Below are 25,467 nucleotides of genomic sequence, written 5' to 3'. Positions count from 1 at the left end.
AGAGCAAAAACTGTGATACAGAGGCAAACTGGTTCATTTTAAAGTGATGTTGAAGGACAAAGAAGCTCCTAGGAGATGTTATATTCCCAAAGTAAAGGACATTAATGACAAAACAGAGAATATAATCTACAAAGGGGTGTTTCACTCTAAAACAGGTTGAACCATCAAGAAAATACGGACAAGTATAACAAAAGCAGAAACAGGTATTAGCTATTAGGAATGCTAAAACGACATTAGAAAAATTACAGCACCTCACTACAATGGAGCTTGTAAGGCTTTTTCTTAAAAGCAATGCCGTGAGACTTTTTCAATATTTTGTCTTTGAATTGGCTGTACTTTTGGAAGGTTCTTGGAAATCTACCAATTTTCCATAATTTGGGATACATATATGATTTGGAACATTTTTAATTCTTTCGTGGAACACAGATGATACTGACAAAACCAGCATTTAAGGCTCATTCCTACTTCTCCTTGGATTGAATGGGTTGCTTGGCAATTTCAGAGGACCATTAAAAAGCAACCACATTGCTGTGGGTTTGAAGTCTCATGCAGGTCAGACTGGGTAGGCAGCCATCCTTCCTTAAAGGACATAAGTGAACCTAAGGTTTAGAAAGAAAATTGCTGGAGAAACGCAGCAAGTCTGGCAGTATCTGTGGAGACTCCAGACCCACAACAATATGGGTTGCTTTGGAATGGTCCTCCACATTCCTGATGAAGGGCTTATGCCCATAACATCGACTCTCCTGCTCCTCGGATGCTGCCTGACCTGCTGAGCTTTTCCAGTGCTACACTTGTTGACTCTGACTCTCCAGCACCTGCAGTCCTAGTTTTTCCGAGTATCTGTGGACAGAAAGTTGGGCAGACAAAGGAATGGGTAACGGTCAACTGTTGTTCTCTCGCCCTGTGCTCCATCTCCACCTCATCTTCAGCATATATACCACCTTTATCTTAGTTACAACCAGCTCTGAAGAAGGGTCACTGGACCTGAAACTTTACTTTCTCTCCAAGTTTTTAAAGATGTTAAGGGAGCAGATAAGACAGATTGATGCATTCCTTAATGCTATTGATCAGCAATAATCTATCAACCTCAGAACTAAAACAATTGACTTATGGTCAATGGGTTTTACAGAAGGGAGCTCCAAACACCTACCATGTTTTGTGTGAAGAAGCAGTTCCTAATTTCATTCCTGAAAAGGCTGGCTCCAATTTTGTGACTATGTGTCTCTACTTCAGAGGCTGCCCAGAGACTGGGAACAGTTGTTCCTAATCTATCTTGTCTGTGCACAGCAGCACTGTGTACCATCTACAAGATGCCATGGTGTAATTCAGCTAAACTCATTAGACAGCACCTTCCGAATGCACAATCACTACTAACTAGAAGAAAAGGGCATCCACTACTTGCAAATTCCTCTCCAAATCACCCACCATCATGACTTGGAAATATATTGCCATTCCTTCAGCTCAGTCAATCTCATCTTCTTTCAAATTCCCTCCTTAATGGCATTGTGGACTGCAATGGTTCAAGATGACAGCTCACCACCACTTTCTCAAAGGCAACTATGGATGAGCAATAAACGCTGGCTCAGCCAGCAATGTCTAAGTCCCACGAGTGAGAAAAAAGACACTTTCAGAATATACTTGTCCTGCAGCTCTGTCTCATTTTGTCCATCTTCAGTCAGTCCTTCACATGCCATAATCAAGTCCTCATAATTATCCATTACATGTGCATGTGAGACATATGGTGTCTTAACGCTTTCTATGAGTGTGTGCCATCAGGGGCAATTAATCTCAAAGATTAAGTGTTATGCTGAAAGTTATCATGAAATTACTTTATGGAAGTATGTCATAACATAGGACTGTTTAAATGCCCCTAATATGGCTGAGTTAACTACATTGGCAGGCATGGCATTCCACGCCCTTACCACTCTCTGAGTAAGGACCTGCCTCTGACCTCTGTCTTAAACCTATCACCTCTCATTTGTAGCTATGCCCCCTCGTACAAGCAGACGTCATCATCCTAGGAAAAAAACTTCCATTTTCTAACTTATCTAATCCTCTGATCATCTTGTATGTTTCTATCATATCCCCTTTTAGCCTTCTTCTTTCCAATGAGAACAGACCCAACTCTCTCAGCATTTCCTTATTACAGCTTCCCTCCAGACCAGGCAACATCCTGGTAAATCTCCTCTGCACCTTTTCCAATGCTTCCACATCCTTCGTCTAATGGGGCGACCAGAACTGTACATAATATTCCAAGTGCGGCTGCACTAGCATTTGTACAGTTGCAGCATGACATATGGCTTCAGAACTCAATCTCTCTACCAATAAAACCTAACACACTGTATGGCTTCTGAACAGCACTATCAACTTGGATGGCAACTTTCAGGGATCTATGTAAATGGACTCCAAGATCCCTCTGCATATCCACAATACTAAGAATCTTTCCATTATCCAGTGTTCTGCCTTCCTGTTATTCTTCCCAAAGTGAATCACCTCATGTTTAGCTGCATTGAACTCCATTTGCCACCTCTCAGACCAATTCTGCAATTTATCCAAGAACGCCTGCCACCTGCAACATTCTTCCACACTGTCCACTATCCCACCGATTTTAGAGTCATCTGCAAACTTACTAATCCATCCACCTATGCCTGCATCTAAGTCATTTATAAAAATGACAAACAGCAATGGTCCCAAAACAGATCCTTGTGGCATGCTACTAGTAACCGGACTCCAGGCTGAATATTTTCCATCAACCACCACTCGCTGCCTTCTTACAGAAAGCCAGTTTCTAATCCAAACTGTTAAATCGCCTTCAATTCCATGCCTCTGCACTTTCTCCAACAGTCTACCATGTGGAATCTTATCAAAGGCTTTACTGAAGTCCATGTACACCACGTCAACTGCCATACCCTCATCTACATGCTTGGTCACCTTCTCAAAAAACTGAATGAGGTTTGTGATACACGACCTGCCTTTGACGAAACCATGTTGACTATCTGAAATCAAATAGGGTAGTATGTTGGCCATTCAGATTGGACTCAGCAGAATATATAATGATGCTAATGTAATGTTGCTGGCAGTGTACGTGGATAAATCCATAAGGATGTGAACTCAGCCCCTTACCAGACTCCTTGCACATTCATGGCTATGTGGCTAAACTTCATCCTAACTCCATCTACACATTTGCTATTATATCACTGTTGTAGGCTGGATCTCAAATCATGACGAGGCAGAATACAGGAAAGAAACAGAATGCTTAGTGGCGTGGTGTGAAGATAACAACCTGTCTCTCAACAGCAGTAAGATGAAAGAGCTGGTCATTGACTTCAGGAAGCAAGGTGGAGGCATGCCCCTATCTACAGCAATTGAGCTGAAGTGGAGATGGCCGAGGGGGTCAAGTTCTTAGGAGTCACAATCACCAACAATCTGTCCTGGATCACCTACCTTTTTGTGATGGTTAACAAAGCACAACAACACCTCCACTTCCTCAGGATGCTAAGGAAATTCGGCATGTCTGTAAAATCTCTTAACCAATTTTTATAGATGCACCATAGAAAGCATTCTATCTGATTGCATCATTGCTTTGTACAGCAACTTCTCTGCCCAACAGTAAGAAATTACAGAGAGCTGTCAGCATAGCTCAGTCCATCATGCAAGCCAACCTTCCATCCACTGACTCCTCCTATACTCCTTGTTGCCTTAAAAGGGCAACCAACATAATCAAAGACCCCCTCCATCCCAGTTATAATCTTTTCCAATCTCTTCTGTCGGGCAGAAGATATTAAAAGCCTAAACACACATAACAACAGATTCAAGAACAGCTTCTTCCCCTCTGTTATTAGACTTCTGAATAGACCTCTCAAACTTCAAATTTAATGCTGACATTGCTCTTTGTCTTTTCCAATCTCTTCTGTCGGCAGAAAATATAAAAGCCTAAACACACATACCAACAGATTCAAGAACAGCTTCTTCCCCTCTGTTATTAGACTTCTGAATAGACCTCTCAAACTTCAAATTTAATGCTGACATTGCTCTTTGCACCTTTCCTGCAGCCGTAACATTACATTCTTTGCTCTGTTTTATTACCCCTGTAATCTGCCTGTACTGCATGAAAATTGACAATAATCAATTAAATCAAAAGATTAATAAGTAATGCAAACTCAATGCTGAAGTGATGGAATTCTGATGGGCCAGCTTGATCTTTTATCATTAGTACCAGGCCCAAACACAGACACTGCTTCTTCAGTCCTAGGTACTTCCTACAAGACCCCTTCACTTACAACTGAATAGATAACACATTCTATTAAGACTCTGGTAAAACCTCTGCCCCCTTCCAATCCTCAGTATATCATCACGTACACTGCCAGCAACATTACATAAGCATCATTATATATTCTGCTGAGTCCAATCTGAATGGCCAACATACTACCCTCAGAAATAAATACCACCCCAGGCCTATGACTCCGCTTCCCATCCAGTCCCTAAAAGATCAGGCTATTCAGCTCATTTCCTGTTTATGAAGAACTTGCTCTTTTTAACTGATCACCAGACTATGATTACATTTGAAAGAAAATCACATCAAATAACTTTGAGATAGCGAGCAAGTTTTAAGGCACTATATAAATATAATTTCCTTTGTTTCATGTTCGGCATTATTAGTGGGCGGCACGGTGGCACAGTGGTTAGCACTGCTGCCTCACAGCGCCAGAGACCCGGGTTCAATTCCCGCCTCAGGCGACTGACTGTGTGGAGTTTGCACGTTCTCCCCGTGTCTGCGTGGGTTTCCTCCAGGTGCTTCGGTTTCCTCCCACAGTCCAAAGATGTGCAGGTCTGGTGAATTGGCCATGCTAAATTGCCCGTAGTGTTAGGTAAGGGGTACATGTAGAGGTATGGGTGGGTTGTGCTTCGGCGGGGCGGTGTGGACTTGTTGGGCCGAAGGGCCTGTTTCCACACTGTAAGTAATCTAATCTAATCTACGTAAATTAAATAAAGTCTTCCAAACTCCTGGCAACTAAAAATAACTTTGTATGTAACTTCAAATATGGGTCCATTACCATTTAAGCTCTTCTATTCAAAACAGTTAAACATCTATTTGCCTTTAAATTGGCTAAAGCAATACCGGCCAACATCAACTGTGGCAGTCGGCTCTATCGGAACTGAATCTACATTGTGCCTGCTCTCACTCAAGCCAAACCATACTGACCCAACATCTGCTCAATGTGATTCTTAGGGATGATTCTATCAAAAGCTGCAAAATCAGCAAGGAGAATACACTTACCTCATCATTGATCTTTACCAAATACAACTCAAATCTTTTACTTATGTAAGTATCACATTTAGTTTCACCACCTTGATAGGCCTGCTTTCATTTTTTAAATTGATTCCCTATCATTTCATCTATTCACCATTTCTTTTGAGATGGAAGCACCTGCTGTTTCTTTCAGCAATACATCTGTTTGTCTTTCAGCATTCATGTCTGATGAGTTACTGCTGAAATATTAGTAGCTTTTCTCTTCACAGATAATATCTACTTTTGAGTGTATTTTAAACATTTGCTGTAATCTCACTTACGGCATTTGAACGTGTGGGAGAAATTTCTAACTGCATTGGGCAGAACTTTCCCACGGTCTTTGCAACACCAAAGTCAGGACAAAATGGGAATGCTGAGCCTGGATTGCCAGGAGCACAGACCAATTAATCTATTTTCCCAGAGGTAGCCTGCTAATTTGCTGTTGAATCTGGAGGATCAACAGGAGGCTGTCCAACACTGAAAAATTGGCAGTCCCACTGTCAGAGATGTGAGCTGCTAAAGTACGTAATGAAGTATTAGATGTTCTGGTGAATGAGTCACAAAATGTTAGTATGCAGGTACAGTACAGAATCAAGAAGGCAAATGGGATGCTATCCTTTATTATGTCAGGTATTCAATATAAAAGTAAGGATGTTGCATTTCAGTTATACTGGGCATTAGTGAGGCCTTACCTTGAATACGGTGTTTGTATTTGGTCTCCCTGGATGTAAGCTTGCTCGCTGAGCTCCCTCTTTAGTCTCCCTAATTAAGGAAGGATGTAAATGCATTGTAGGGGCAGTACAAAGAGATCTGGGTGTTCTTGTACACCAGTCAATGAAGGTAAGCATGCAGGTACAGCAGGTAGTGAAGAAGGCTAATAGCATGCTGGCCTTCATATCAAGAGGGATTGATACAGAAGCAGAGGTTCTTCTGCAGCTGTACAGGGCCCTGGTGAGACCACACCTGGAGTATTGTGTGCAGTTCTGGTCTCCAAATTTGAGGAAAGACATTCTGGCTATTGAGGGAGTGCAGCGTAGGTTCACGAGGTCAATTCCTGGAATGGTGGGACTACCTTACACTGAAAGACTGGAGCGACTGGGCTTGTATACCCTTGAGTTTAGAAGACTGAGAGGGGATCTGATTGAGACATATAAGACTATTAAAGGATTGGACACTCTGGAGGCAGGAAACATGTATCCGCTGATGAGTGCGTGCCGAACCACAGGACACAGCTTAAAAATACGGGGTAGACCATTTAGGACAGAGATGAGGAGAAACCTCTTCACCCAGAGAGTGGTGGCTATGTGGAATGCTCTGCCCCAGAGGGCAGTGGAGGCCCAGTCTCTGGATTCATTTAAGAAAGAGTTGGATAGAGCTCTCAAGGATAGTGGAATAAAGGGTTATGGAGATAAGGCAGGAACAGGATACTGATTAAGGATGATCAGCCATGATCATATTGAATGGTGGTGCAGGCTCGAAGGGCAGAATAGCCTACTCCTGCACCTATTGTCTATTGTAGGCAGTTCAGAAGAGGTTTATTAGGTTGATACCGCGACAGAACAGACTGACTTTTGAGAATAGGTTGGACAGGCTGAGCTTGCTTTCATTGGAGTTGAGAAGAGTGAGGGGGTCTTGACAGAAGCGTATAAAATACTAAACATCCTTGACAAGGTGGACTTGGAAAGAATATTTCCTCTATGGGTCAGTCCAGAACTAGGGGAGACTTTTAACACCAGGGGACTTAACTGAATCACTTTGAAATTTAATATAGTAATATACCTTTTCAGTTTTCCTTAGATCCTTATACTACAAGTGTGTAACTGGATCTGAGAAAATAATTCCCTGCAGGAATTGTTAACGGATGAATGATTTATTGAGTTACAACTTTTTAAACAAGGTTCAGGTCAGTCAGTTAACTTCTAACATGAGAAACAAAAAAAAAACAAATTGTCATCAGAATTTCCTTAGGCTTTTATGTTAAAAGCAACTTAAAAGTGCAAGTGCTATTGCATTGGTGAAAAATACTAAATGAATGGAGTTCAGTAAGGTTGCAGTGAAATTCTATTATGTATCTTGAATTACTGCAACAAGATTACTTGGAACAGACATATAGAACGTGCATTTGGAAGTTCATTGAAGCTGAAGCATGTTTTTGTATCTATTTACTGAATATTAAAATAAATGATTCAGTGGTGTCTCTGAAGTGCTGTCTTGGATGTTCTTAATAGAAGTTGTGTGGCTTTTGGGCACATTATTACAGAGACATAACAGTGGGTTGTCTAACATAACAGTTATTTTTGACTGTACCATTACACAAATAGGCTTTCCAGAAGGTACATAATTTACAGTAAAATAAATACCTGATTGTAAATATTCTCTCAGTATTCTAATGTTTGTGACAGGCATCATTTTTCAACCTTTAAGATCCTCTTTGTCCAAAGTTTTCTCCTTCTGTTGCAGAACTATTGTCCTAGTTTTCTTTCCATAAATCAATAAAATCCAAACAATTTCTTTCTCAATCAATAATCATTTATTTAAGTTTAAGGCTCAATTCAAGTGAGTCACCAAAATACTGTGCTTGCAGCTAAAGGCAGGCATGGAAATCCTTAGCATGTCTGTATATGTGCATGCAATCACACTTCAGTCAGGACGAGGACCCATATCAAACTGTACACAGAGTTCATTACTTATTTAAATACTATTCACATCTGTGTTCTAAGAAAATCTGGATGGACAAGTTGGGCTCTGATGATACCTCAGGAGATTTTAAAAGGCTGAACTTTCCAGTTCCCTTAATCTGCCTGGAGGTTTCCAATCTGACAGTTCAAATTAAATCCCAGAATTTGAGCAATGAGTATGCTTGACTGTTAGTAAGCATTTTCCAATTTCTGCAGAACCAGTGGAAAAGGAGCAGCTCACAACTTGAATTTTGAACAAAAATGGTGCCATCTTTCTGGTGAAATATTAAAACAAGGTCTCAGGTATGTGTTGAGAACATATGGCATAATAGGAAGTCTTGGGTGCTGCCTGAAAAAGCAGCAACAGATTACTCCAGTAAAAATTCCACACATCTCACATTTAAGGGTATGTCCTTTGTATACAATAACTAATCGTTCAATAGCATAATGTCAGTGGAACGACAAAAACTTTTGATGATCTGAATGAGAGATTTGAGCCTTTCACACACTAATTTCTCAAAGACAAAGCGAGGAAGCATTTGGTAGAGTGAGGCTAGACAGGGATCATGAATTAGTTTCTTCTCACACAATAAATCAATAAAAAGAAACCATGGACTCCCTTAATTCAATCAGCAAAAACTATTGCAATATAACACAAAATAAGGAATGTCTTCACTCCCTCACAACAGTAAATTGCACCGATTAAATGGAGCTGATTTAGAAAGGAAGGAATACCCATTTTTCTATACAAAAGGAACGTAAATACCGACAGCATCAGGAGCTCAGTAAAGGGCTGGATGGAAGTATCCACATATTTAATTCCGTGTTACTTGCTGATTTAATCACATTAAGGTGACATATTGAAATTCATTAAAGGGATTCAAAGGAAGATGCCCCTTTCCCAAACCGCATTCATTCTTTTTGTTATCGGGTTATGTGTATCTATGTGACTAATTCAATATCAGATCTTTTAAAGCATCGCCTCCCTGATGTATTCCAAACACTTCTAATGTCTACTTGACATGCAGGTCAAGATGTCATGTCACTGAAGACAGCAAGTGCAGTTCAGAGAAGAGTCTTGCAATGTTAAGATCTTGAATTTATTTCAAGACATTGCCTTCCACATCATTTGGCCAGAAGCCATGTAGGGAACATGGTATGGTAAAGTCAAAGGCTTCTCCTTATAAACCAGGAAAAGCATAATCCTTTTCATATTCCTCATCATTCTCTTATTCATTCAAGCCCTTTCCTTTAGTATGTTCTTTCACAAACGGATTACGACAGATATTTTAATATTTTAATTGCTTTTGAGCAACCATTAAACTAACATATGTCCCTTTTCTCTTTCTGCATAAGGGTGTGTCACAAGAAGTACTTTTTAACAAGTGTGATCTAGTTGTTGTATGTGTCACAATGCCATCCATTAACAGATTGTAGTCAGGGTGGTTTGCTGTCACTATAGTCTTTTCACCCTCTGCGTGAAAACGTTGCCCCTTAGGTACCTTTTAAATCTTTCCCCTCCCACCTTAAACCTATGCCCTCTTGTTTTGGACTCCCCCCACCCTGGGAAAAAGACCTTGTCTATTAACCTTATCCATACCCCTCATGATTTTATAAACCTCCATAAAGTCACCCCTCAGCCTTTGATGCTCCAGGGAAAATAGCCCCAGCCTATTCAACATCTCCCTTTAGCTCAAAGCCTCCAGTCCTGTAAATCTTTTCTTAACCCTTTCAAGTTTCACAACATCCTTCCTATATTAGGTAAATCAGAATTGCATACAATATTCTAAAAGTGGCCTAACCAATGTCCTGTACAGCCGCAACATGACTTCCCAACTCCTGTACTCAAAGGACTGACCAATAAAGGCAAGCATACCAAATGCCTTCTTCACTATCCTTTCTATCTGGGATACCACTTTTGAGGAAACATGAACATGCACTCCAAGGTTTCTTTGTTCAGCAACACTCCCTAAGACCTTACCATTAAGTGTATTAGTCTTGCTCTGATTTGCTTTTCCAAAATGCAGCACCTCACATTTATCTAAATTAAACTCCATCTGCCACTCCTTGACCCATTGTCTCTTCTGAGCAAGGTCCCGTTGTACTCTGAGGTAACCTTCTTCACTGTCCACTCCACCACCAATTTTTTTGTCATCTGCAAACTTACTAACCATGCCTCCTATGTTCACATCCAAATCATTATATCAATGATCCTAAGCTGCTCTGAGTTTCCCTACCCAAGTCCATATGACATTATTAGATTGCGTGGAGTTTAGTGCAGTCAACAACATTAACCCCTTCAGAGTCAATACATTACACAAGACTCGTATTTCTCTAAAAATCAACAATTGACACATCATATGTCACTTACTCTTTGGGTACAAGGCAAAACACCAGTGTACCAACCTCAGGGGGTTCATACAGAGTAAACACAGTGTGCAGAATTGTGAAGGGGTCTGAGCGCTGTGGGCAATGGTGCAATATGTGGTAGAATCAGGTGACAAGTGGGGCAAGACCCATCTCAACATCGGGAGCAACTCGTGCCATCTTTTATGCTTTTCACAAATGGCTGTGAAATTTTTGTAGGAAGTGGTGAGATCCCAACTGACAAGGATTAGTACTTGTTAAAGAACTTCTTAACAACACAATTCACTTCATTAATACTCAGCCTCCTGTCTCAACAAACAAGCTCAATGTCAGGGAATCTCAACAAGGAAACCAGAGCATACACCTGTCGGATTCAGATTGTCACTTATTTCAAATGGCATCCATTCTGCCTCCAATCAAACAAGATCAGACAAGACATTGGCATGTGCCATCTGTCTGTACCACATGTTCATCCTGGCACTTCTCCCATGCACTGGCATCGGGCTTGGGAAGTACAAATTTGTATTACAGAGTGCAGCAACAACTAACAATGAAAGACTGCAACAGGAATACTTTGCACACAGCCACAGGCACCCAGCTCACAGCCCTGCATCCCCGAGGTGCTCTTTTGCAGTCTTCACACTCGGTCCTTAGCCCCTACCTGTTGGCATGCAGCATTCCTGTTTGGCCGGCCCTGCCATTCTAATTATAGCAGTGACTAAAACAGGCGGCTTACTTTGCTGCTGAGCAATCTTAAGTCTAGGGGACACACATCTGGTTGCTTGACAGCGTGCCACATCAATCTTGCACCTACTGCCTACACCAGCAGCTTACAGAGCAAGCATACTGCATGTGCAGTAAGCAGACAGCCACTTATCCAATTCCAAAGGCAGGCATCCTCAGTGAGGACCATGGAGGTACCCACCTGTCAGGACTTCAGGCACAGTAAGTCAAGGGCAATCTTCCAAGCCCAGGACATTGGTTGTGGTCAGATGCCTGGTCAGTTTTATCAGACAGTGGTGTCCGTGTTTTTGATGTCCAGGGAGTGGGGCGTGGTCAGTCTGCTAGCTCCATAACGGTCAGTCCAAAGGTATGGCTAATGCAGACAATTTAGCCTCAGTCAGGGGTTTGGGCTGTCCAGTCATGTCAGGGGGAATTGGTCTATGGTGTGTACATCCTCAGTTCATAATGGAGAAGGGGAGGAGTAGGGAGTGGGGTGAATGTGGCCGTTACCCTGGGACTGAGCTTCATCAGGTTGCTGTCTGACACTGTGGCCTTCAGGCTGAAGGGCAGGGCACAGTACAACTGTGAGGGGGAGAGGGGAGAGCAGGATTTTTCAGGCTGGGGATAGGGTAAAGACTGGCTGGAGAAGCGTGTTGTAAGTCTTCTTGTTGACCCTCTTCAGCGAATTCCAAAGGTCGGGGGGGGGGGAGTGTGGGCAGACAGGTTGGAGATGCAGGGGTAGCCCTCTCTGCAGTGTCTGCAGTGGCCCTGAATGGAGACTGTGAAGGGGCCTGTATGTGGTTCCACATCCAGCTGGCTGCCTCATGGCATCACCTTGTCTGTTCACTGAGGGGTTAAAGACTTCCTGCCCCCTTGTCTCCATGTTAATATTCTAGAGGCTGAGTGGTGGAGTGCAGGTCTGTGCACTTTTCAGCAAGCCCTGATGATGCTATACCTGGTCTCCAGGGCAGACTACAACCTATTAACAATCACATACCTCCCTGCACTGCTGCAAGCTTTTAAGCAACGAGACCCACTGCATTCATGCTGAATGTCTGCCACTTCTGTCTCTCCCCGTCCCTGTGGATAACATCACTGTCTGCCTCAGGGACATCCTGTCTGGGCCATTTCTTCCATTGAGCCAACTGTGGAGCAGTTGCCATGAGATGTTCACTAGGTTCTGTGCCAACACTGTCTATGCCTAAGCGTGGGGCAGGCAGGAGACAGCCTTGCCAATACTACCAAACCCTTGGTACTCTTGTCCCTGGAGGTCTGGGAGGGCATTTCCAGGAGAGGTAGACCTTTCTTCACAGCATTCTTGGACAGGCTGCATGAACTCGCAAGATGCAGGGAAGAGATACGGCGTCATGCCCAGTGGTTAGAATTGGTGTGCAATGATTAACAACAGAGTTAACAACAGAGCTGCTGTGGCACACAGAGTGCTACTTACTCACTTCTCATGAGGATCATGTTTCAGCATCCCCGCAGAAGCAGTGCCAATTTTCTCCTGTGAGGGCCAGAATTCTTGCCAGATGGGGACGGGGATTTAAATGTCGCGCACTCCCCCATGTTAATGGGATTGTTTGACCCTGTTATGCCATGATGGAAAGTGGGGGGGTGAGGGGGGGTGTGGAATCAGTGAGACAACAGTGAGTGACATGGCTCCTCATGCAGGTGCATGTGAGGGAAAGGTGGTGGGCTGTTCTGAAGAGCTGAGGAAGTAACATGGAGGCTAGAGTTGTGGGAGGGGAGGGGGTGGAGAGAGAATATTAGCCTTGCTGAGAGATGAGTGCTGTAGCAGGGATGCAGTGAGTGTGCGATGGCAGAGAGCAGAGTGCAGCACTTACCCTGGCCAATAGAGAAGGTCTTTGACCTTCTTTCTGTACTACTGGCTGTCCCTCAACATCCTGGAGACAGCACAGAGCGAGGTGGGCACCTTGGACTAGGCTGCCAGATTTGGTGGCATGGTCTCCTCTGCCAGCCCTCCCCTCTTGGAAAATCGCCGTGCCATCTACCCCTTCTCCACCATCTTCTGACTCAGTCTGTCACCATCAGGATGCCAATGCTTATCCAGGTGTACAGTCACCTTTCAAAGGGAGCACGGTCACAAGGAATGCAAGGATAATTGCTGAGTCGTGGGTTGTTCTGGGAATGGCATGGTGGGGCTGAAATCAGACCTGAGAGATGCCATTGGGGATTTGTAAGTAATTAATAAGGTGGGTTGGATAAAATATGGCAAGAAAACACATTGGGCCTCACAGCAGAAAAAAACAAAAAAGACAGACTCAGTGAAATAATGTAGAATTTAGCCCAAAGTGTTATATATTGGTATCTTATCTCCAAAATAGGCATTAATGTTTATGTGCTCTAGGGGATAACATTCACAGCTGCACTAATGAGTTATGGTGGGCATCAGGTCCAACCTAACCTGTTATTTTATACAAGGCAGCATAGCAAGTATCAAATAAAGAGTGTAATTATTGCAAACATCTGGTAACCAAAAGCCAGCTAGAACTCAACAAATGTAAACATTTTAGATTAAGTTAACACTGATTTGGATAACTGAGCCACACTGCATCTGAAGAAAAGCTTTGCAATGAGTGAACGTGAGAAGTGAGATGCCGATTGACACAGTAATGAATGCACAGCTGGACCCCTAAATAATTTGGCAAGCTGATGATATCATAGATGTACTTAAGAAGTTTAAGCATCCACAGGTGGCCATTCAGTAACTTCATAAAATGCACTGGTAATGAAGAAAGGATCAGCTATATCCTCCCATGGGTAGGTAAAACAAGTCTAAATATGTTTAACAGCTGGCAGCTTGTGAAGGAGGTCAGCAGGAACTCACACAAAATCTCCACTCATCTCCAGCCAAATCTCCACTCATCAGAGCTACTAGTGTGAATCTTTAGGTCAGATGGGAATATATTAGCCTATTGATAATTTTCTAACAAGGCTGAAAATTGTAGCTAGAAAACAAAAGTCAAAGTTCAAAGATTGATAGATTCAATAATTTGTGGTTCTGCATACCCTTAAGTACAGAGAGCACTTATTGAACAGGTTGAGCTCGCAACATCTCTGGCTGTGGACACTGCCAGGACACACAAGGCCACAAGTAGACAGATGAAGGCACTGACTGCTCAAACGGCAATGCTTCAGTTAAAGCAAGAGAAAGGCAGCAGCAACTGAACAACATAAATTGAACAGAGGAAAGGATGTGCAGGAACATGGGTGGCCACATGAATTCATAGATAGAAGTAAAAGTCCCTCAAATAGGTCAATCTGCACAACGTTTGCAAAGACTAATCATTGGGAAAAGGTGCACAGAACAAAGCATGAAATGATTGATAAAAAGCGAGAGAACTGTTGGACGCCATAAGTCAGAGACAAAAACAGAAGGTGCTGGAAAAACTCAGCAGATCTGGCATAATCTGTGGAGAGAAATCAGAGTTAACTTTTCGGGTCCAGTGACTCTTCCTCAGAATGTTCTGACAATATTCTGAATGTTCGCATCAAAACACTGTAATACTGGAATAAGACTATTTTATTTCCATTGCCCAAACCTTTGCAATAAAGGCTAACATTATTATATGACTGCTTACCATAGCTGCATGCTGCCTTTCTGTGTTCCTTGCACAAGCACATCCAAGTCTCTCTGAAATCAAATTTCACACCTCTTAATAAATATTCTGCATTACTATAATTATGACCAAAGTGTAAAACGTCACAATTCTCTGCATTATAATCCATCTGTCATCTTGTTGCCCATTCACTTAACCTGTCAATATCTGTCTCCAACCTCTTTGTATCCTTCCTCCTACTGCTTACATTTCCAGATAGCTTTGTATTATTAGCAAATGTATATATTTCTATATATATTCCTGGAGAAAGTGAGGACTGTAGATGCTGTAGATCAGAGCTGATAATGTGTTGCTGGAAAAGCGCAGCAGGTCAGGCAGCATCCAAGTAGCAGGAGAATTGATGATTCGGGCATGAGCCCTTCTTCAGGAATGAGGAAAGTGTGTCCAGCAGGCTAAGATAAAAGGTACGGAGGAGGGACTTGGGGGAGGGGCATTGGGAATGCTATAGGCTGGAGTGGGGGTGGGGGCGGAGAGGTCAGGAGGAAGATTGCAGGTTAGGAGGGCGGTGCTGAGTTTGAGGGATTTGACTGAGACAAGGTGGGGGGAGGGGAAATGAGAAAACTGGAGAAATCTGAATTCATCCCTTGTGGTTGGAGGGTTCCTAGGCGGAAGATGAGGCGCTCTTCCTCCAGCCGTCGTGTTGCTATGGTCTGGCGATGGAGGAGTCCAAGGACCTGCATGTCCTTGGTGGAGTGGGAGCGGGAGTTGAAGTGTTGAGCCACGGGGTGGTTGGGTTGGTTGGTCCGGGTGTCCCAGAGGTATTCTCTGAAACATTGCGGAACGTTTCCGCAATGGATTATCCAGCCTCCTTTGCCATTCTGCCAGTCTCTCCACAATCCTATTTAGCTTGGAATGCTCATTTCCGATCTTTGATCACCTTGAAACCATGTCTCTGTGATTGTGATTGGAATTAAATCATTACCTTTAGTTTTGTCACTGGTTTATTTAATTCATTGCAAATCCTTCTTGGATTTAGCTAAAGAATCTACAATTACTTTTCTTTTTAGCTTTCTTACCTGTAATGACCTTATACATTGATGTACATTTTTTTGTTCATCTCTTTTCTGTCTCACTTTACTTACCTTTACCCACATCACTATATGGATCTAACACTTTGAGCTTTTGCTTTGAATTCTGAAATCTCCCTTCACGGTAAGCATCCTATGTTAATTTAAATTCCTGTCCATAGCCTGAGATATATGATTGACCAGGATACTAGCCTCAGCAAGTTCAAGAGGAACCAATTGCTATGCATGCTTCCCTGAATACTGATGCCAGTGTTCCGTGAAGTGAAACCCATTCTTGCCACACCACTCTTTAATTATAAATTTAATTCTGTAAAATAAGTGACCCTCTGCCAATTGGTGTATGGCTCACGTAACAGTCCAGAATAGATTACAATTAAGGTTCTCCATTTTAATTTACAACTTAAGTTTTGAAATTCTACTCAGAGGACATCACTCCAAACGCAAATAAAATGGACCATGGTTCCAAAATGGACCATGACATGAAGTCTCCCTCTTCCAACTCCACATTTAATAAAATCCATGACTGGAATAGTTACACTGATTGGACATTACTTTTTAAAAAATGATGCAATGTTATAAATCGTATTATCCATACAGAGATTGGAAATAATTCAGGAATCATAGTCAAAGCAGCACTAGAAAGTTACAGGACCAGCACAAGCCTGTTCTTTTGTACAAGGCAAAATGGCAAGTATTAAATAAAATGATCTCTCATCTATCCAATCTCAAATGTGATTATTTCAAACATCTGGAAACCAGGACAATTAGAACTCTAGCACAGGGATACACTGAGTGATATTTAAAACTGAATCAGCAGCAGGATCCATTCACCAATGACCAACCAATTAGTCATTCTCAGCAGCCAAGCGTCAAAGGCTTGATTTTAAAAGCAGGATGCTGTCAAGGCACCAGTTACCTGCAGTCACATCACAGAAACTGCCAAACACCTTTGCTATATTCACATTGTGAGGGCACATGTGGAGGAGTTCACTGCATGTAGCTTAACAGTCATGCATCATAGCTCTTTATCATCATGGTAGCCCCCCAAGTGGAGATACTTTAAGTCCAAAAGATAAACAAATAGCATAAAACTTGAAAGTTGCAAATAAACAAAAAAAAACAGAAAATGCTGTTAACACTCAGCAAATTAGTTAGAATCAATGTAGATAACCGACAAGTTAAAATTGTAGGTATGGACCCTTTAGCAATTAATCTAATGATTCGTCTGCATCTTAATGATTAATTTGGAGCCAGCAGCTCCGTTTTGGTTCCAGTCAGGAGTTGGGGAGGCAGAATATTCATTGTGAGTGCTTAGACAGCTGCTTTCTTTGCATTTCAATTGACAAAAGGCTCTTTGTCTGGATTCAGCATGTTGGCAGACTGGATGGAGAATGCTATTGTACAGAGCTAACTGCCACCTTAGCTGTGCTTCACTCTGCACCACCGAAATATGTCAAAATGTACAGTGGACTCAGTTCCTCAGGGGACAAACAATAATTAAAGTTGTACTTAAAGCTTTTAAAGGTATGAAAAAAAACCTTCTGCCTAATCAGCTTTGAGCACAACTATTCTCTCTGACTGGAGTGGCAAGACTTGATGATGCTTGACACAAAACTGTATCAGAACTCTCGCTATTCATTTGTTTCAAACACAGGTGTAAAAAAGCTTACACACCACAAATGATAAAACTGCATATTGCTCTATTTTCAGATTAAATTAATATATTTTCTCATAAAAAATGCCTTTAAAAATCTTTTTTTTAAAGTTCAGAAATGTTCTGTGCAATGAACCTTAAAACATAGATTCACAATTGTTAGAACTTTGGACACACACTTGACTCAGTTATTTTAAGCATTTCTGAAAAAAGACACACACATTCTGTGAAAGCTTGTCATCTTGCACTTTTCGGGACAATTGGCAACAGCATCAATTCAAGGGAAAAACCAACATTTATATATAACAAGAGAGGTGAATGTTGATTGGTTGAGAAGTGGACTGTGATTGGTAGAGGAATTATGCATTCTCCATGACAACCAATCAGAATCCACCTACCAACTAATCAACACTCTCCTTTCTTGCAGAATTTAAATGTTGGGTTTCCACTTGAAGTGGTATTCTTGCAAATTGTCCTGATAAGTTCAAGACAGATGCAATTGAGTGTGTCATTTTTCAACCATGTTTAAGTTCTGCATGACCAATTGACTGTCAGTTTAACTTCTTGTATGTCTTTTACATTGCAATACATTTAAGGCTTTGTTATGATTGAAACTGTACTGGAAACCCTACACAATGGATAGGGTGCCACAAAACCTGTGTAACATGGCTTTCCTTTAACCAGGTCAGGTGACAGTGCAAGAGCAAGAGCATGATGAGGTCAAAAAAATTCTATGTGGATATCATTTTAAGAATAACATAACAATTCCGCAAAATTAAAACAGAATGAAAAAGATGTGTATTATACATGCACACTGTGAATACAGATAAAAATATTTAACTAACACTTTTCACTCAGCAACCTTTCCTTGCATGACTGGAAGAAAGCAGGAACTTGACAGGACCTATTCTGTTGATATGACAACTCAATATCATCCAAATTAACAGTTGTTCTAATTTCCTCCTTATTTTTAATTTGAGATCGGCAGTAACTACCTCAAGACATAAATGGATCATTAACATGTATAAGTAGAACCATGCCACAGCAGTATAATTGGTGAGATAATTGTGTAAATGCTAACATTGAACAATAACTATGACCAAATTGGGGAAATTGAATTATCTTTGGTTACCATCCCCCAGTACTAACATAATTCCTCCATATCACACACTAAATTCCAGTCCATTCTTTCAGTCAAAGGAAATATTTCAGGCACCAATTATTTTTTGTTATTTTATCTGTATAGCTACATTATACAGAAGGTAATGATTTAAGAAAGTAACCATCATCTTCTCAGGGGAAATCAGTGATGGACAACAAATACTGGCTGTGTTCATATACCATGAAAGAAGTAAAATTGTAGAAAATTGAAAGAAAATATCTGTATATATTCGTAAATTTAATGACTGGAGCAGATTTTAGTCAGGATTTAACCTTTAAAACATGACATCATTACCAAACATTAGCTGTGTTACATGAGGACCCCTTAGTATTTATCTCTCTGTGCTAATAGATAATTCTCCTCTGAATTGGAAACTTGGGAGGCATTTTCATGTTACAGGAAATGATAACAGCTTCATGGTGACTCTGTTGTGGGAGTCTAGTTCAGACACATCTACTGGCCCTTCAACAATGATGGTGTTTAAAAAATTATATATTGGTCTGCACCCTTAGGCTATAATAGGCTTCGAAAATTGCTAAGTATTGGAAATATTTGTAAACCTCTCTAAGCAGTGAGCAAGACTCACTCTCTGGCATTGGGGGCAAGTCACTGTAGGGAGAAGCACTGTCTCTTACTGGCCGTGGCCCACAAGTGTAGTTACCTTCCTGAAATTCTGGAATTTTAAAAAATTCATTCATGGGATGATGGCATCTCTGGTTAAGCCAGCATTTATTTCCCATCCCTAATTCCCAAAGTTTAGAATCAACTACATTGCTGTGGGTCCGGAGGTAGACAGGGTGGTTAAGATGGCATTTGGCATGCTTGCTTTCATTGCTTAGACCATTGAATTTCGGAGTTGGGACATCTTGTTGAAGTTGTACAGGTCATTGGTGAGGCTTCTTTTGGAGTACTGTGTGCAGTTGGGCTCTCTCTGCTATATTAAGGATATTATTAAACTGAAGAGAGTTCAGAAGAGATTTACCAGGACATTGATGGGAATGGAGGGTTTGAGTAATAAGGAGAGGTTGAATAGACTGGAAATTATTTCGCTGGAGTGTGGAGGTTGAGGACTGAACTTACAGAGCTTTATAAAATTATGAGGGGCATAGTTAACTTACATAGCAAAGGTCTTTTCCCTCGGGTAGGGGAGTTCAAAACAAGACGGCATATTTTTAAGGTAAGAGGAGAAAAATTAAAAGGAACCTGAGGGACAATGTTTTCACACACAGTGTGGTTTGTAAGTGAATAAACTGCCAGAGGAAGTGGAAGATGCATATACAGTTACAATATTTAAAAGACATTTGGACATGTACATGAATAGGAAATGTCTAGGGGGATATGGGCCAAATGCAGGGAAATGGGAATCGTTTAGTTTGGGGAAACTTGCTAGGGATGGATCAAAGGGCCTGTTTCCCTGCTATATGACTCTATAACCAGGTAAGGATGGTGGTTTCCTTCCTAAAAGGACATAAGCAGACCAGATGGTCTTTGTGACAATCAACAACGGTTTCATAGTCACCATTAGACTGTTCATCCAGATTTTTAACTGAATCCAACTTCTACCATCTGCCATGGTGGGAGGCAAACCCAGATCCTCAGATCATTACTGGGATCTCTGTGTGGATAGTCTCATGATAATAAAACAAACTCATTATGGTAAGATAGAAGCTGGAGGACATCAGCTGGAAAATCCTGAGCTGTCAACTGGGACAGTATCTCCTCAGTTTGTGAGGATATTGACCCTCAAAATTGGAAAGTTGGTCTTCCAAACAATTTCTCTGCAGGCTGAGATTTCCCTTCAACAACAAGTAACATTCAACATATAACACACAAATCTTCACCATCGTCTAAACTTTGAGCGTTACCCTACAGTGAAGCAGTAAGTAGTAAAAGTTAATTTCAAGACCAAATGTTGACATTAAACAAAAGATAAACATATCAGAAACACAAAACTTAAATGTGAGCCATAATAACATGAAATAACAAAAAGACAACTTACTCTTTTCCTCAGATTGCAGGTCAATATGAGGTTTCGTGAAAAAGAATTTGCAAATGGCGTATAGAATTCTAGAACTTTCAACAAGGCTTCACGACGGATTATATGCAGGTCACAATAAGTCAGTGCCCTCACATTGGCACATGCGTGAGCAAGTGTGGTCTCCTTCCAGAATATATCCCCAAACACGTCCCCCTTCCCTGAAAAATATTTGAAAGGTTAAAATAAAATTAGAGAAAAATAATCAGAATTTAATTATTTTTAAATCAGAGCTCATTGTAGCAGATTTGATTGTAATTGTATATTCACATGACAAATTGCTTATTTTTGATGAAGAGTGGCAGGGAAATACGAAGCTGAGGCAAGTGAGCCAACATGGGAAATGAGCAAAGACATCACTGCAAGTTCCCTGATCAGAAATGCCAGTGGCCTGGAGCTAGGTGTAGATTAGTTTCCCACTTGGAGCTGGGAAATGGTGCATGACAGAAGTAAATATAAAGGGAAGGAAATTAAAGCTATAAAAATGAGGGCACTCCCCACCCTCCCAGATATTATATTGACTGAAAGGTGTCAACTATCATCTATCAATTTGAAGGGCTTTGGATATATTTCTGAATCCTTGCAAATCTGCAGTAATACTTAGGTAATTTGCTATTTTATTATAATAGGGATGCGATAGATAAAATTAGAGCTTTTGATATACGGTGCTGGTGTAATTTAGTTTTTAGTTTGGTTCTCTGAACTAATTTTACAGATGTTGCAAGATCCAATCTGTGACACTGGTTATCATTTCAAGTGTGGCCTTTGTTTTATATAAATTCCTTTACCATTTTAAAACTGAAAAATTGCAGCAAGATATTTACAAGGTGCCATCCTAACTCTTCTGATTCCTATAATGTTTAATATAATGGACATTACAATTACATCCTGTGCTCTCTAGTGCACACCCTCCTCAATCCGTTCACAATTCGACCCCTACCTCACCCCTGACATGCCTTCCTAAACTCAGGAATTTTGTACGAACTGTCCCATTATATTACTGCATCTCCATCAGACTTATTTTATCACTTTAACTATTATTAGTAATTAGAACATCAAAGTTAGCTGGCACAAATATCCACTTTCAAAATATTTCTAGGAATATATTTCAAATTCAGAAGAGGAATGATTCTCTCCCATTGCTACATGCATTGTGAAGTTTATAATATAAACAAAATCTACAGTTATGTAATTAGTCTATTATTGTTCTCTCATACATGCACTCTCTTTACCTCTGAAAAATCACACTAAAAACAAGTGAAGTCAATATAGATTTTAGACATTTTCTCCAAGCAATTTTGAAACATAAACATACAGAATTGCTTGGAAGCTGAACAAAAGCAATCAGCAATCAAGCTGTACTAACGTAGGCAGAGAAATGCTCATGTTCAGATGACAAGACCTATACTTGCCAAACACAGTCACATCCCTAGACAAAAATATCAAGGCTACACCATTTTTGTTTTGCAGGGTGGCTGTTTTGCAGCATTACAAATGAGCCAGATGGGTGGATGTAACATAAGGTATCAAGAGTAAAATCCATCCACCACCAAAGAATATCTCGAGAAGTGAGAATGGCAGCTATTTAGCTGTCTGTTGAAGAGAGGTGGGTGACTAATTAATCATTAGTTGGCCTGTTAGTCACCACTTTGTCCATCAAGGAAGCCTAGTAACTCAGGGGACCCCAAGCAGCGCTGTGTATTTGCATATTTTTTAATTTGGAAATATGAACCAAGGAAATGGAAGCTTGAATTCCTAGCTTTGTTGTTTTAACAACTCAAAGAGAAAAATGATTAGTTTGTTGGAACTGGATTAGATACTTATGTTCTGGCAGCAGGTAACTTTGGAAAAAAGATGTAACTGCTCAACAACAGGGATTGGGTTGGTTATAAGTGAGGTAAAAACAATGACTGCAGATGCTGGAAACCAGATTCTAGATTAGAGTGGTGCTGGTAAAGCACAGCAGTTCAGACAGCATCCAAGGAGCAGGAAAATCGACGTTACGGGCAAAAGCCCTTCACCAGGAATACAGTCAGAGTGCCTGAAGGGTGGAGAGATAAATGAGAGGAGGGTGGGGATGGGAAAAAAGTAGCATAGAGTACAATAGGTGAATGAGGGTGGGGTGAAGGTGATAGGTCGGGGAGGAGAGTGGGGGAAGGTAGCAAAGAGTACAATGGATGGATGGGGGTGGGGATGAAGATGATAAGTCAGAGAGGAGGGTGGAGTGGATAGGTGGAAAAGAAGATAGGCAGGTAGGACAAGTCATGGGGACAGTGCTGAGCTGGAAATTTGGAGCTGGGGTGAGGTGGGGGAGGGGAAATGAGGAAACTGTTGAAGTCCACATTGATGCCCTGGGGTTGAAGTGTTCCGAGGCAGAAGATGAGGCGTTCTTTCTCCAGACGTCGGGTGGTGAGGGAGCGGCGGTGAAGGAGGCCCAGCACCTCCATGTCCTCGGCTGAGTGGGAGGGAGAGTTGAAATGTTGGGCCACAAGATGGTGTGGTTGATTGGTACGGGTGTCCCGGAGATGTTCCCTAAAGCGCTCTGCTAGGAGGCGTCCAGTCTCCCCAATGTAGAGGAGACCGCATCAGGAGCACAGATACAATAAATGATATCGGTGGATGTGCAGGTAAAGCTTTGATGGATGTAGAAGGCTCCTTTAGGGCCTTGGATGGAGGTGAGGGAGGAGGTGTGGGCTCAGGTTTTGCAATTCCTGCGGTGGCAGGGGAAGGTGCCAGGACGGGAGGGTGGGTTATTGGGGGGGGGGGGCGTGGACCTGACCAGGTAGTCATGGAAGTGACTATAAGTGGTTATAAGTGAGAATGTGCCACAGTACTGGGAGGAGACAAAGCAGTTGGAACTCAGACCTTCAAGCCTGCCAGAAAGTGAAATCTCTCTCCCTCTCTCCATGAATAAAAACAGTAACACTCAAAGACTTTGAAGAAGGAAGAAAACTTCTAACTCAAGCCAAGACCTAGGTCCAACTGACTGGCTACTGAATTGTGGATCACCATGATTAACAACAATGTGATATCATTGGCAAAGCCTTTAAAAAACAACCATGACAAAATTACCTCATTCCACTCCTTTTGGATTAGCTTCTGATTCAGATGTTGTACATATATTTTCCACCCATAATACTCCTGAAAATATTGTTTATCTCACTATCTTGCCTCACCTATCTCTTTGCTTGATTTGTAATTAAATTTCTAATTGTTTCACAAATTTGATGGATTTGAAGGCATAAGCTCATGCTCTCTGACACACACTAGCTCTGAAAGCCAACACTTTATTTTCTCTTGTGTCATATTAATCACTTTGAATCTGGTAATTGTTCTAATCTTCCTTTCATCTTAATAAATTAAACTGGCTGTGGAATAGGCCTGTGCATTAATATTGCCTCATGGTAATGGAATGGAACGTTGAAGGAGATATTGGTGAAGAACTGCATTTTGGGTTTCCGAGCAGGAAGGTAAGATGGGAAACCTGGTCAAGACACAGATTTAATAAAGTCTGCCAAATGATCAATTTTAATACTGTGTTAAAGCTGTGAAAGAAAAATGGCCTCATTGTTTGTATGACAGTGAATGTTAGAGATAACAGTATTGACAACTGTCTTTGCTGATTCAGGTATGACCTTGAAATTGGGCCCAGAAAGTACAGAAATGGGCAATAAATTCTGGCCAACCAGTGATACCAATGTCCTATAACTGAATGAAAAATAGGCCTTCAAACAGGACAGTAATGTAATGGAAAACCAAATGAGTGAACTAAAAAGAGGCATAAGCTTATATGGTATGTAGTCATAACAAGGAAAAGATATAAAGAAAGTCTTTGAAAAGGACTTGCTTCTGAAGTGGGTAGTCCAGTTGAGGAACCACTCTGAAGCAGCACTTGGAGATATGTTAGATTGACTATGTGAGGCATGCCATAGCTTATGGAACTTCTCCATGAACAGTGTCACATTGGATGCACTATTGATTTGCAGTTTAATAAAGATTTACCACATTTAGTGGAACTGTGTCTAAGTTATTGTATGCCGAATGATATCTGGATCAGAATCATAGGACCAAAGAAAATGGTCCTACAACAATAAGTAAAGGTGCTTCTGAAATATAGCATTGGAACTGCCTGTGGTTCTGGCAGTGGCCACGTCTAGTCCTGTCAGAACCACTGACCATCAAAATGGCTGGAAAATCTCTAAGGCAGGATGAATCATAGAATCCCTACAGTGTGGAAGCAGGCTATTCGGCCCATCGAGTCCACACCTACCTTCTAAAGAGCATCCCACCCCTTTAAATATCCAAATAACCCTGCATTTCTAATGGCTAACCCATCTAGCCCTGGATACTATGGGAAATTTAGCATGGCCAATTCAACTGACATGCATATCTTTAGATTGTGGGAGGTAACTGGAGCACCTGCAGGAAACCCATGCAGATACGGTGAGACTGTTCAAACTCTGTGCAGAGATTTGCTTGAAGATGGAATAGAATCCAGGTCCCTGGCATTGTGAGACAGCAGTGTTAACCACTAAACAATGGTGCCGCCTCACAGTATTACAGATGGAAGTACCACAACAAAACTGCTCTCTGCATTAAAATGCAGAGAGGCAGCCATCACTATACCTAACTTCATAGCAGGTGCTGGTCAACCATGGGCTGCCTGAAAGATACAGCTGATTTTAATGAAGATACTCAACTCAAATATATTTTCTAACGTGTAAGTACTGTACTTAAGATTACAGTATTGATTGTCATAGAGTCAGAGATGTACAGCACGGAAACAGACCCTTCGGTTCAACCCGTCCATGCCGACCAGATATCCCAACCCAATCTAGTCCCACCTGCCAGCACCCGGCCCATATCTCTCCAAACCTTTCCTATTC

General features: G+C 41.4%; 1 protein-coding gene across 2 annotated transcripts in view; it reads right to left on the bottom strand.

The window, feature by feature from the left end:
- Nucleotides 1–25,467, bottom strand: part of kcnh5b (potassium voltage-gated channel, subfamily H (eag-related), member 5b) — a 317,576-nt gene that overhangs the window by 68,293 nt on the left and 223,816 nt on the right. For both annotated transcript variants that reach the window (XM_043697222.1, XM_043697223.1), the window contains exon 10: nucleotides 20,546–20,742. In XM_043697222.1, the coding sequence (XP_043553157.1) occupies nucleotides 20,546–20,742 (197 nt within the window). The remainder of the gene's footprint in view (nucleotides 1–20,545; nucleotides 20,743–25,467) is intronic.

Source organism: Chiloscyllium plagiosum, chromosome 10 (genome assembly GCF_004010195.1).
Source record: "Chiloscyllium plagiosum isolate BGI_BamShark_2017 chromosome 10, ASM401019v2, whole genome shotgun sequence".
Classification (NCBI taxonomy): domain Eukaryota; kingdom Metazoa; phylum Chordata; class Chondrichthyes; order Orectolobiformes; family Hemiscylliidae; genus Chiloscyllium; species Chiloscyllium plagiosum.
The sequence above is the reverse complement of the archived record's forward strand: the minus strand, read 5'-3'. Positions and strand labels throughout refer to the sequence as shown.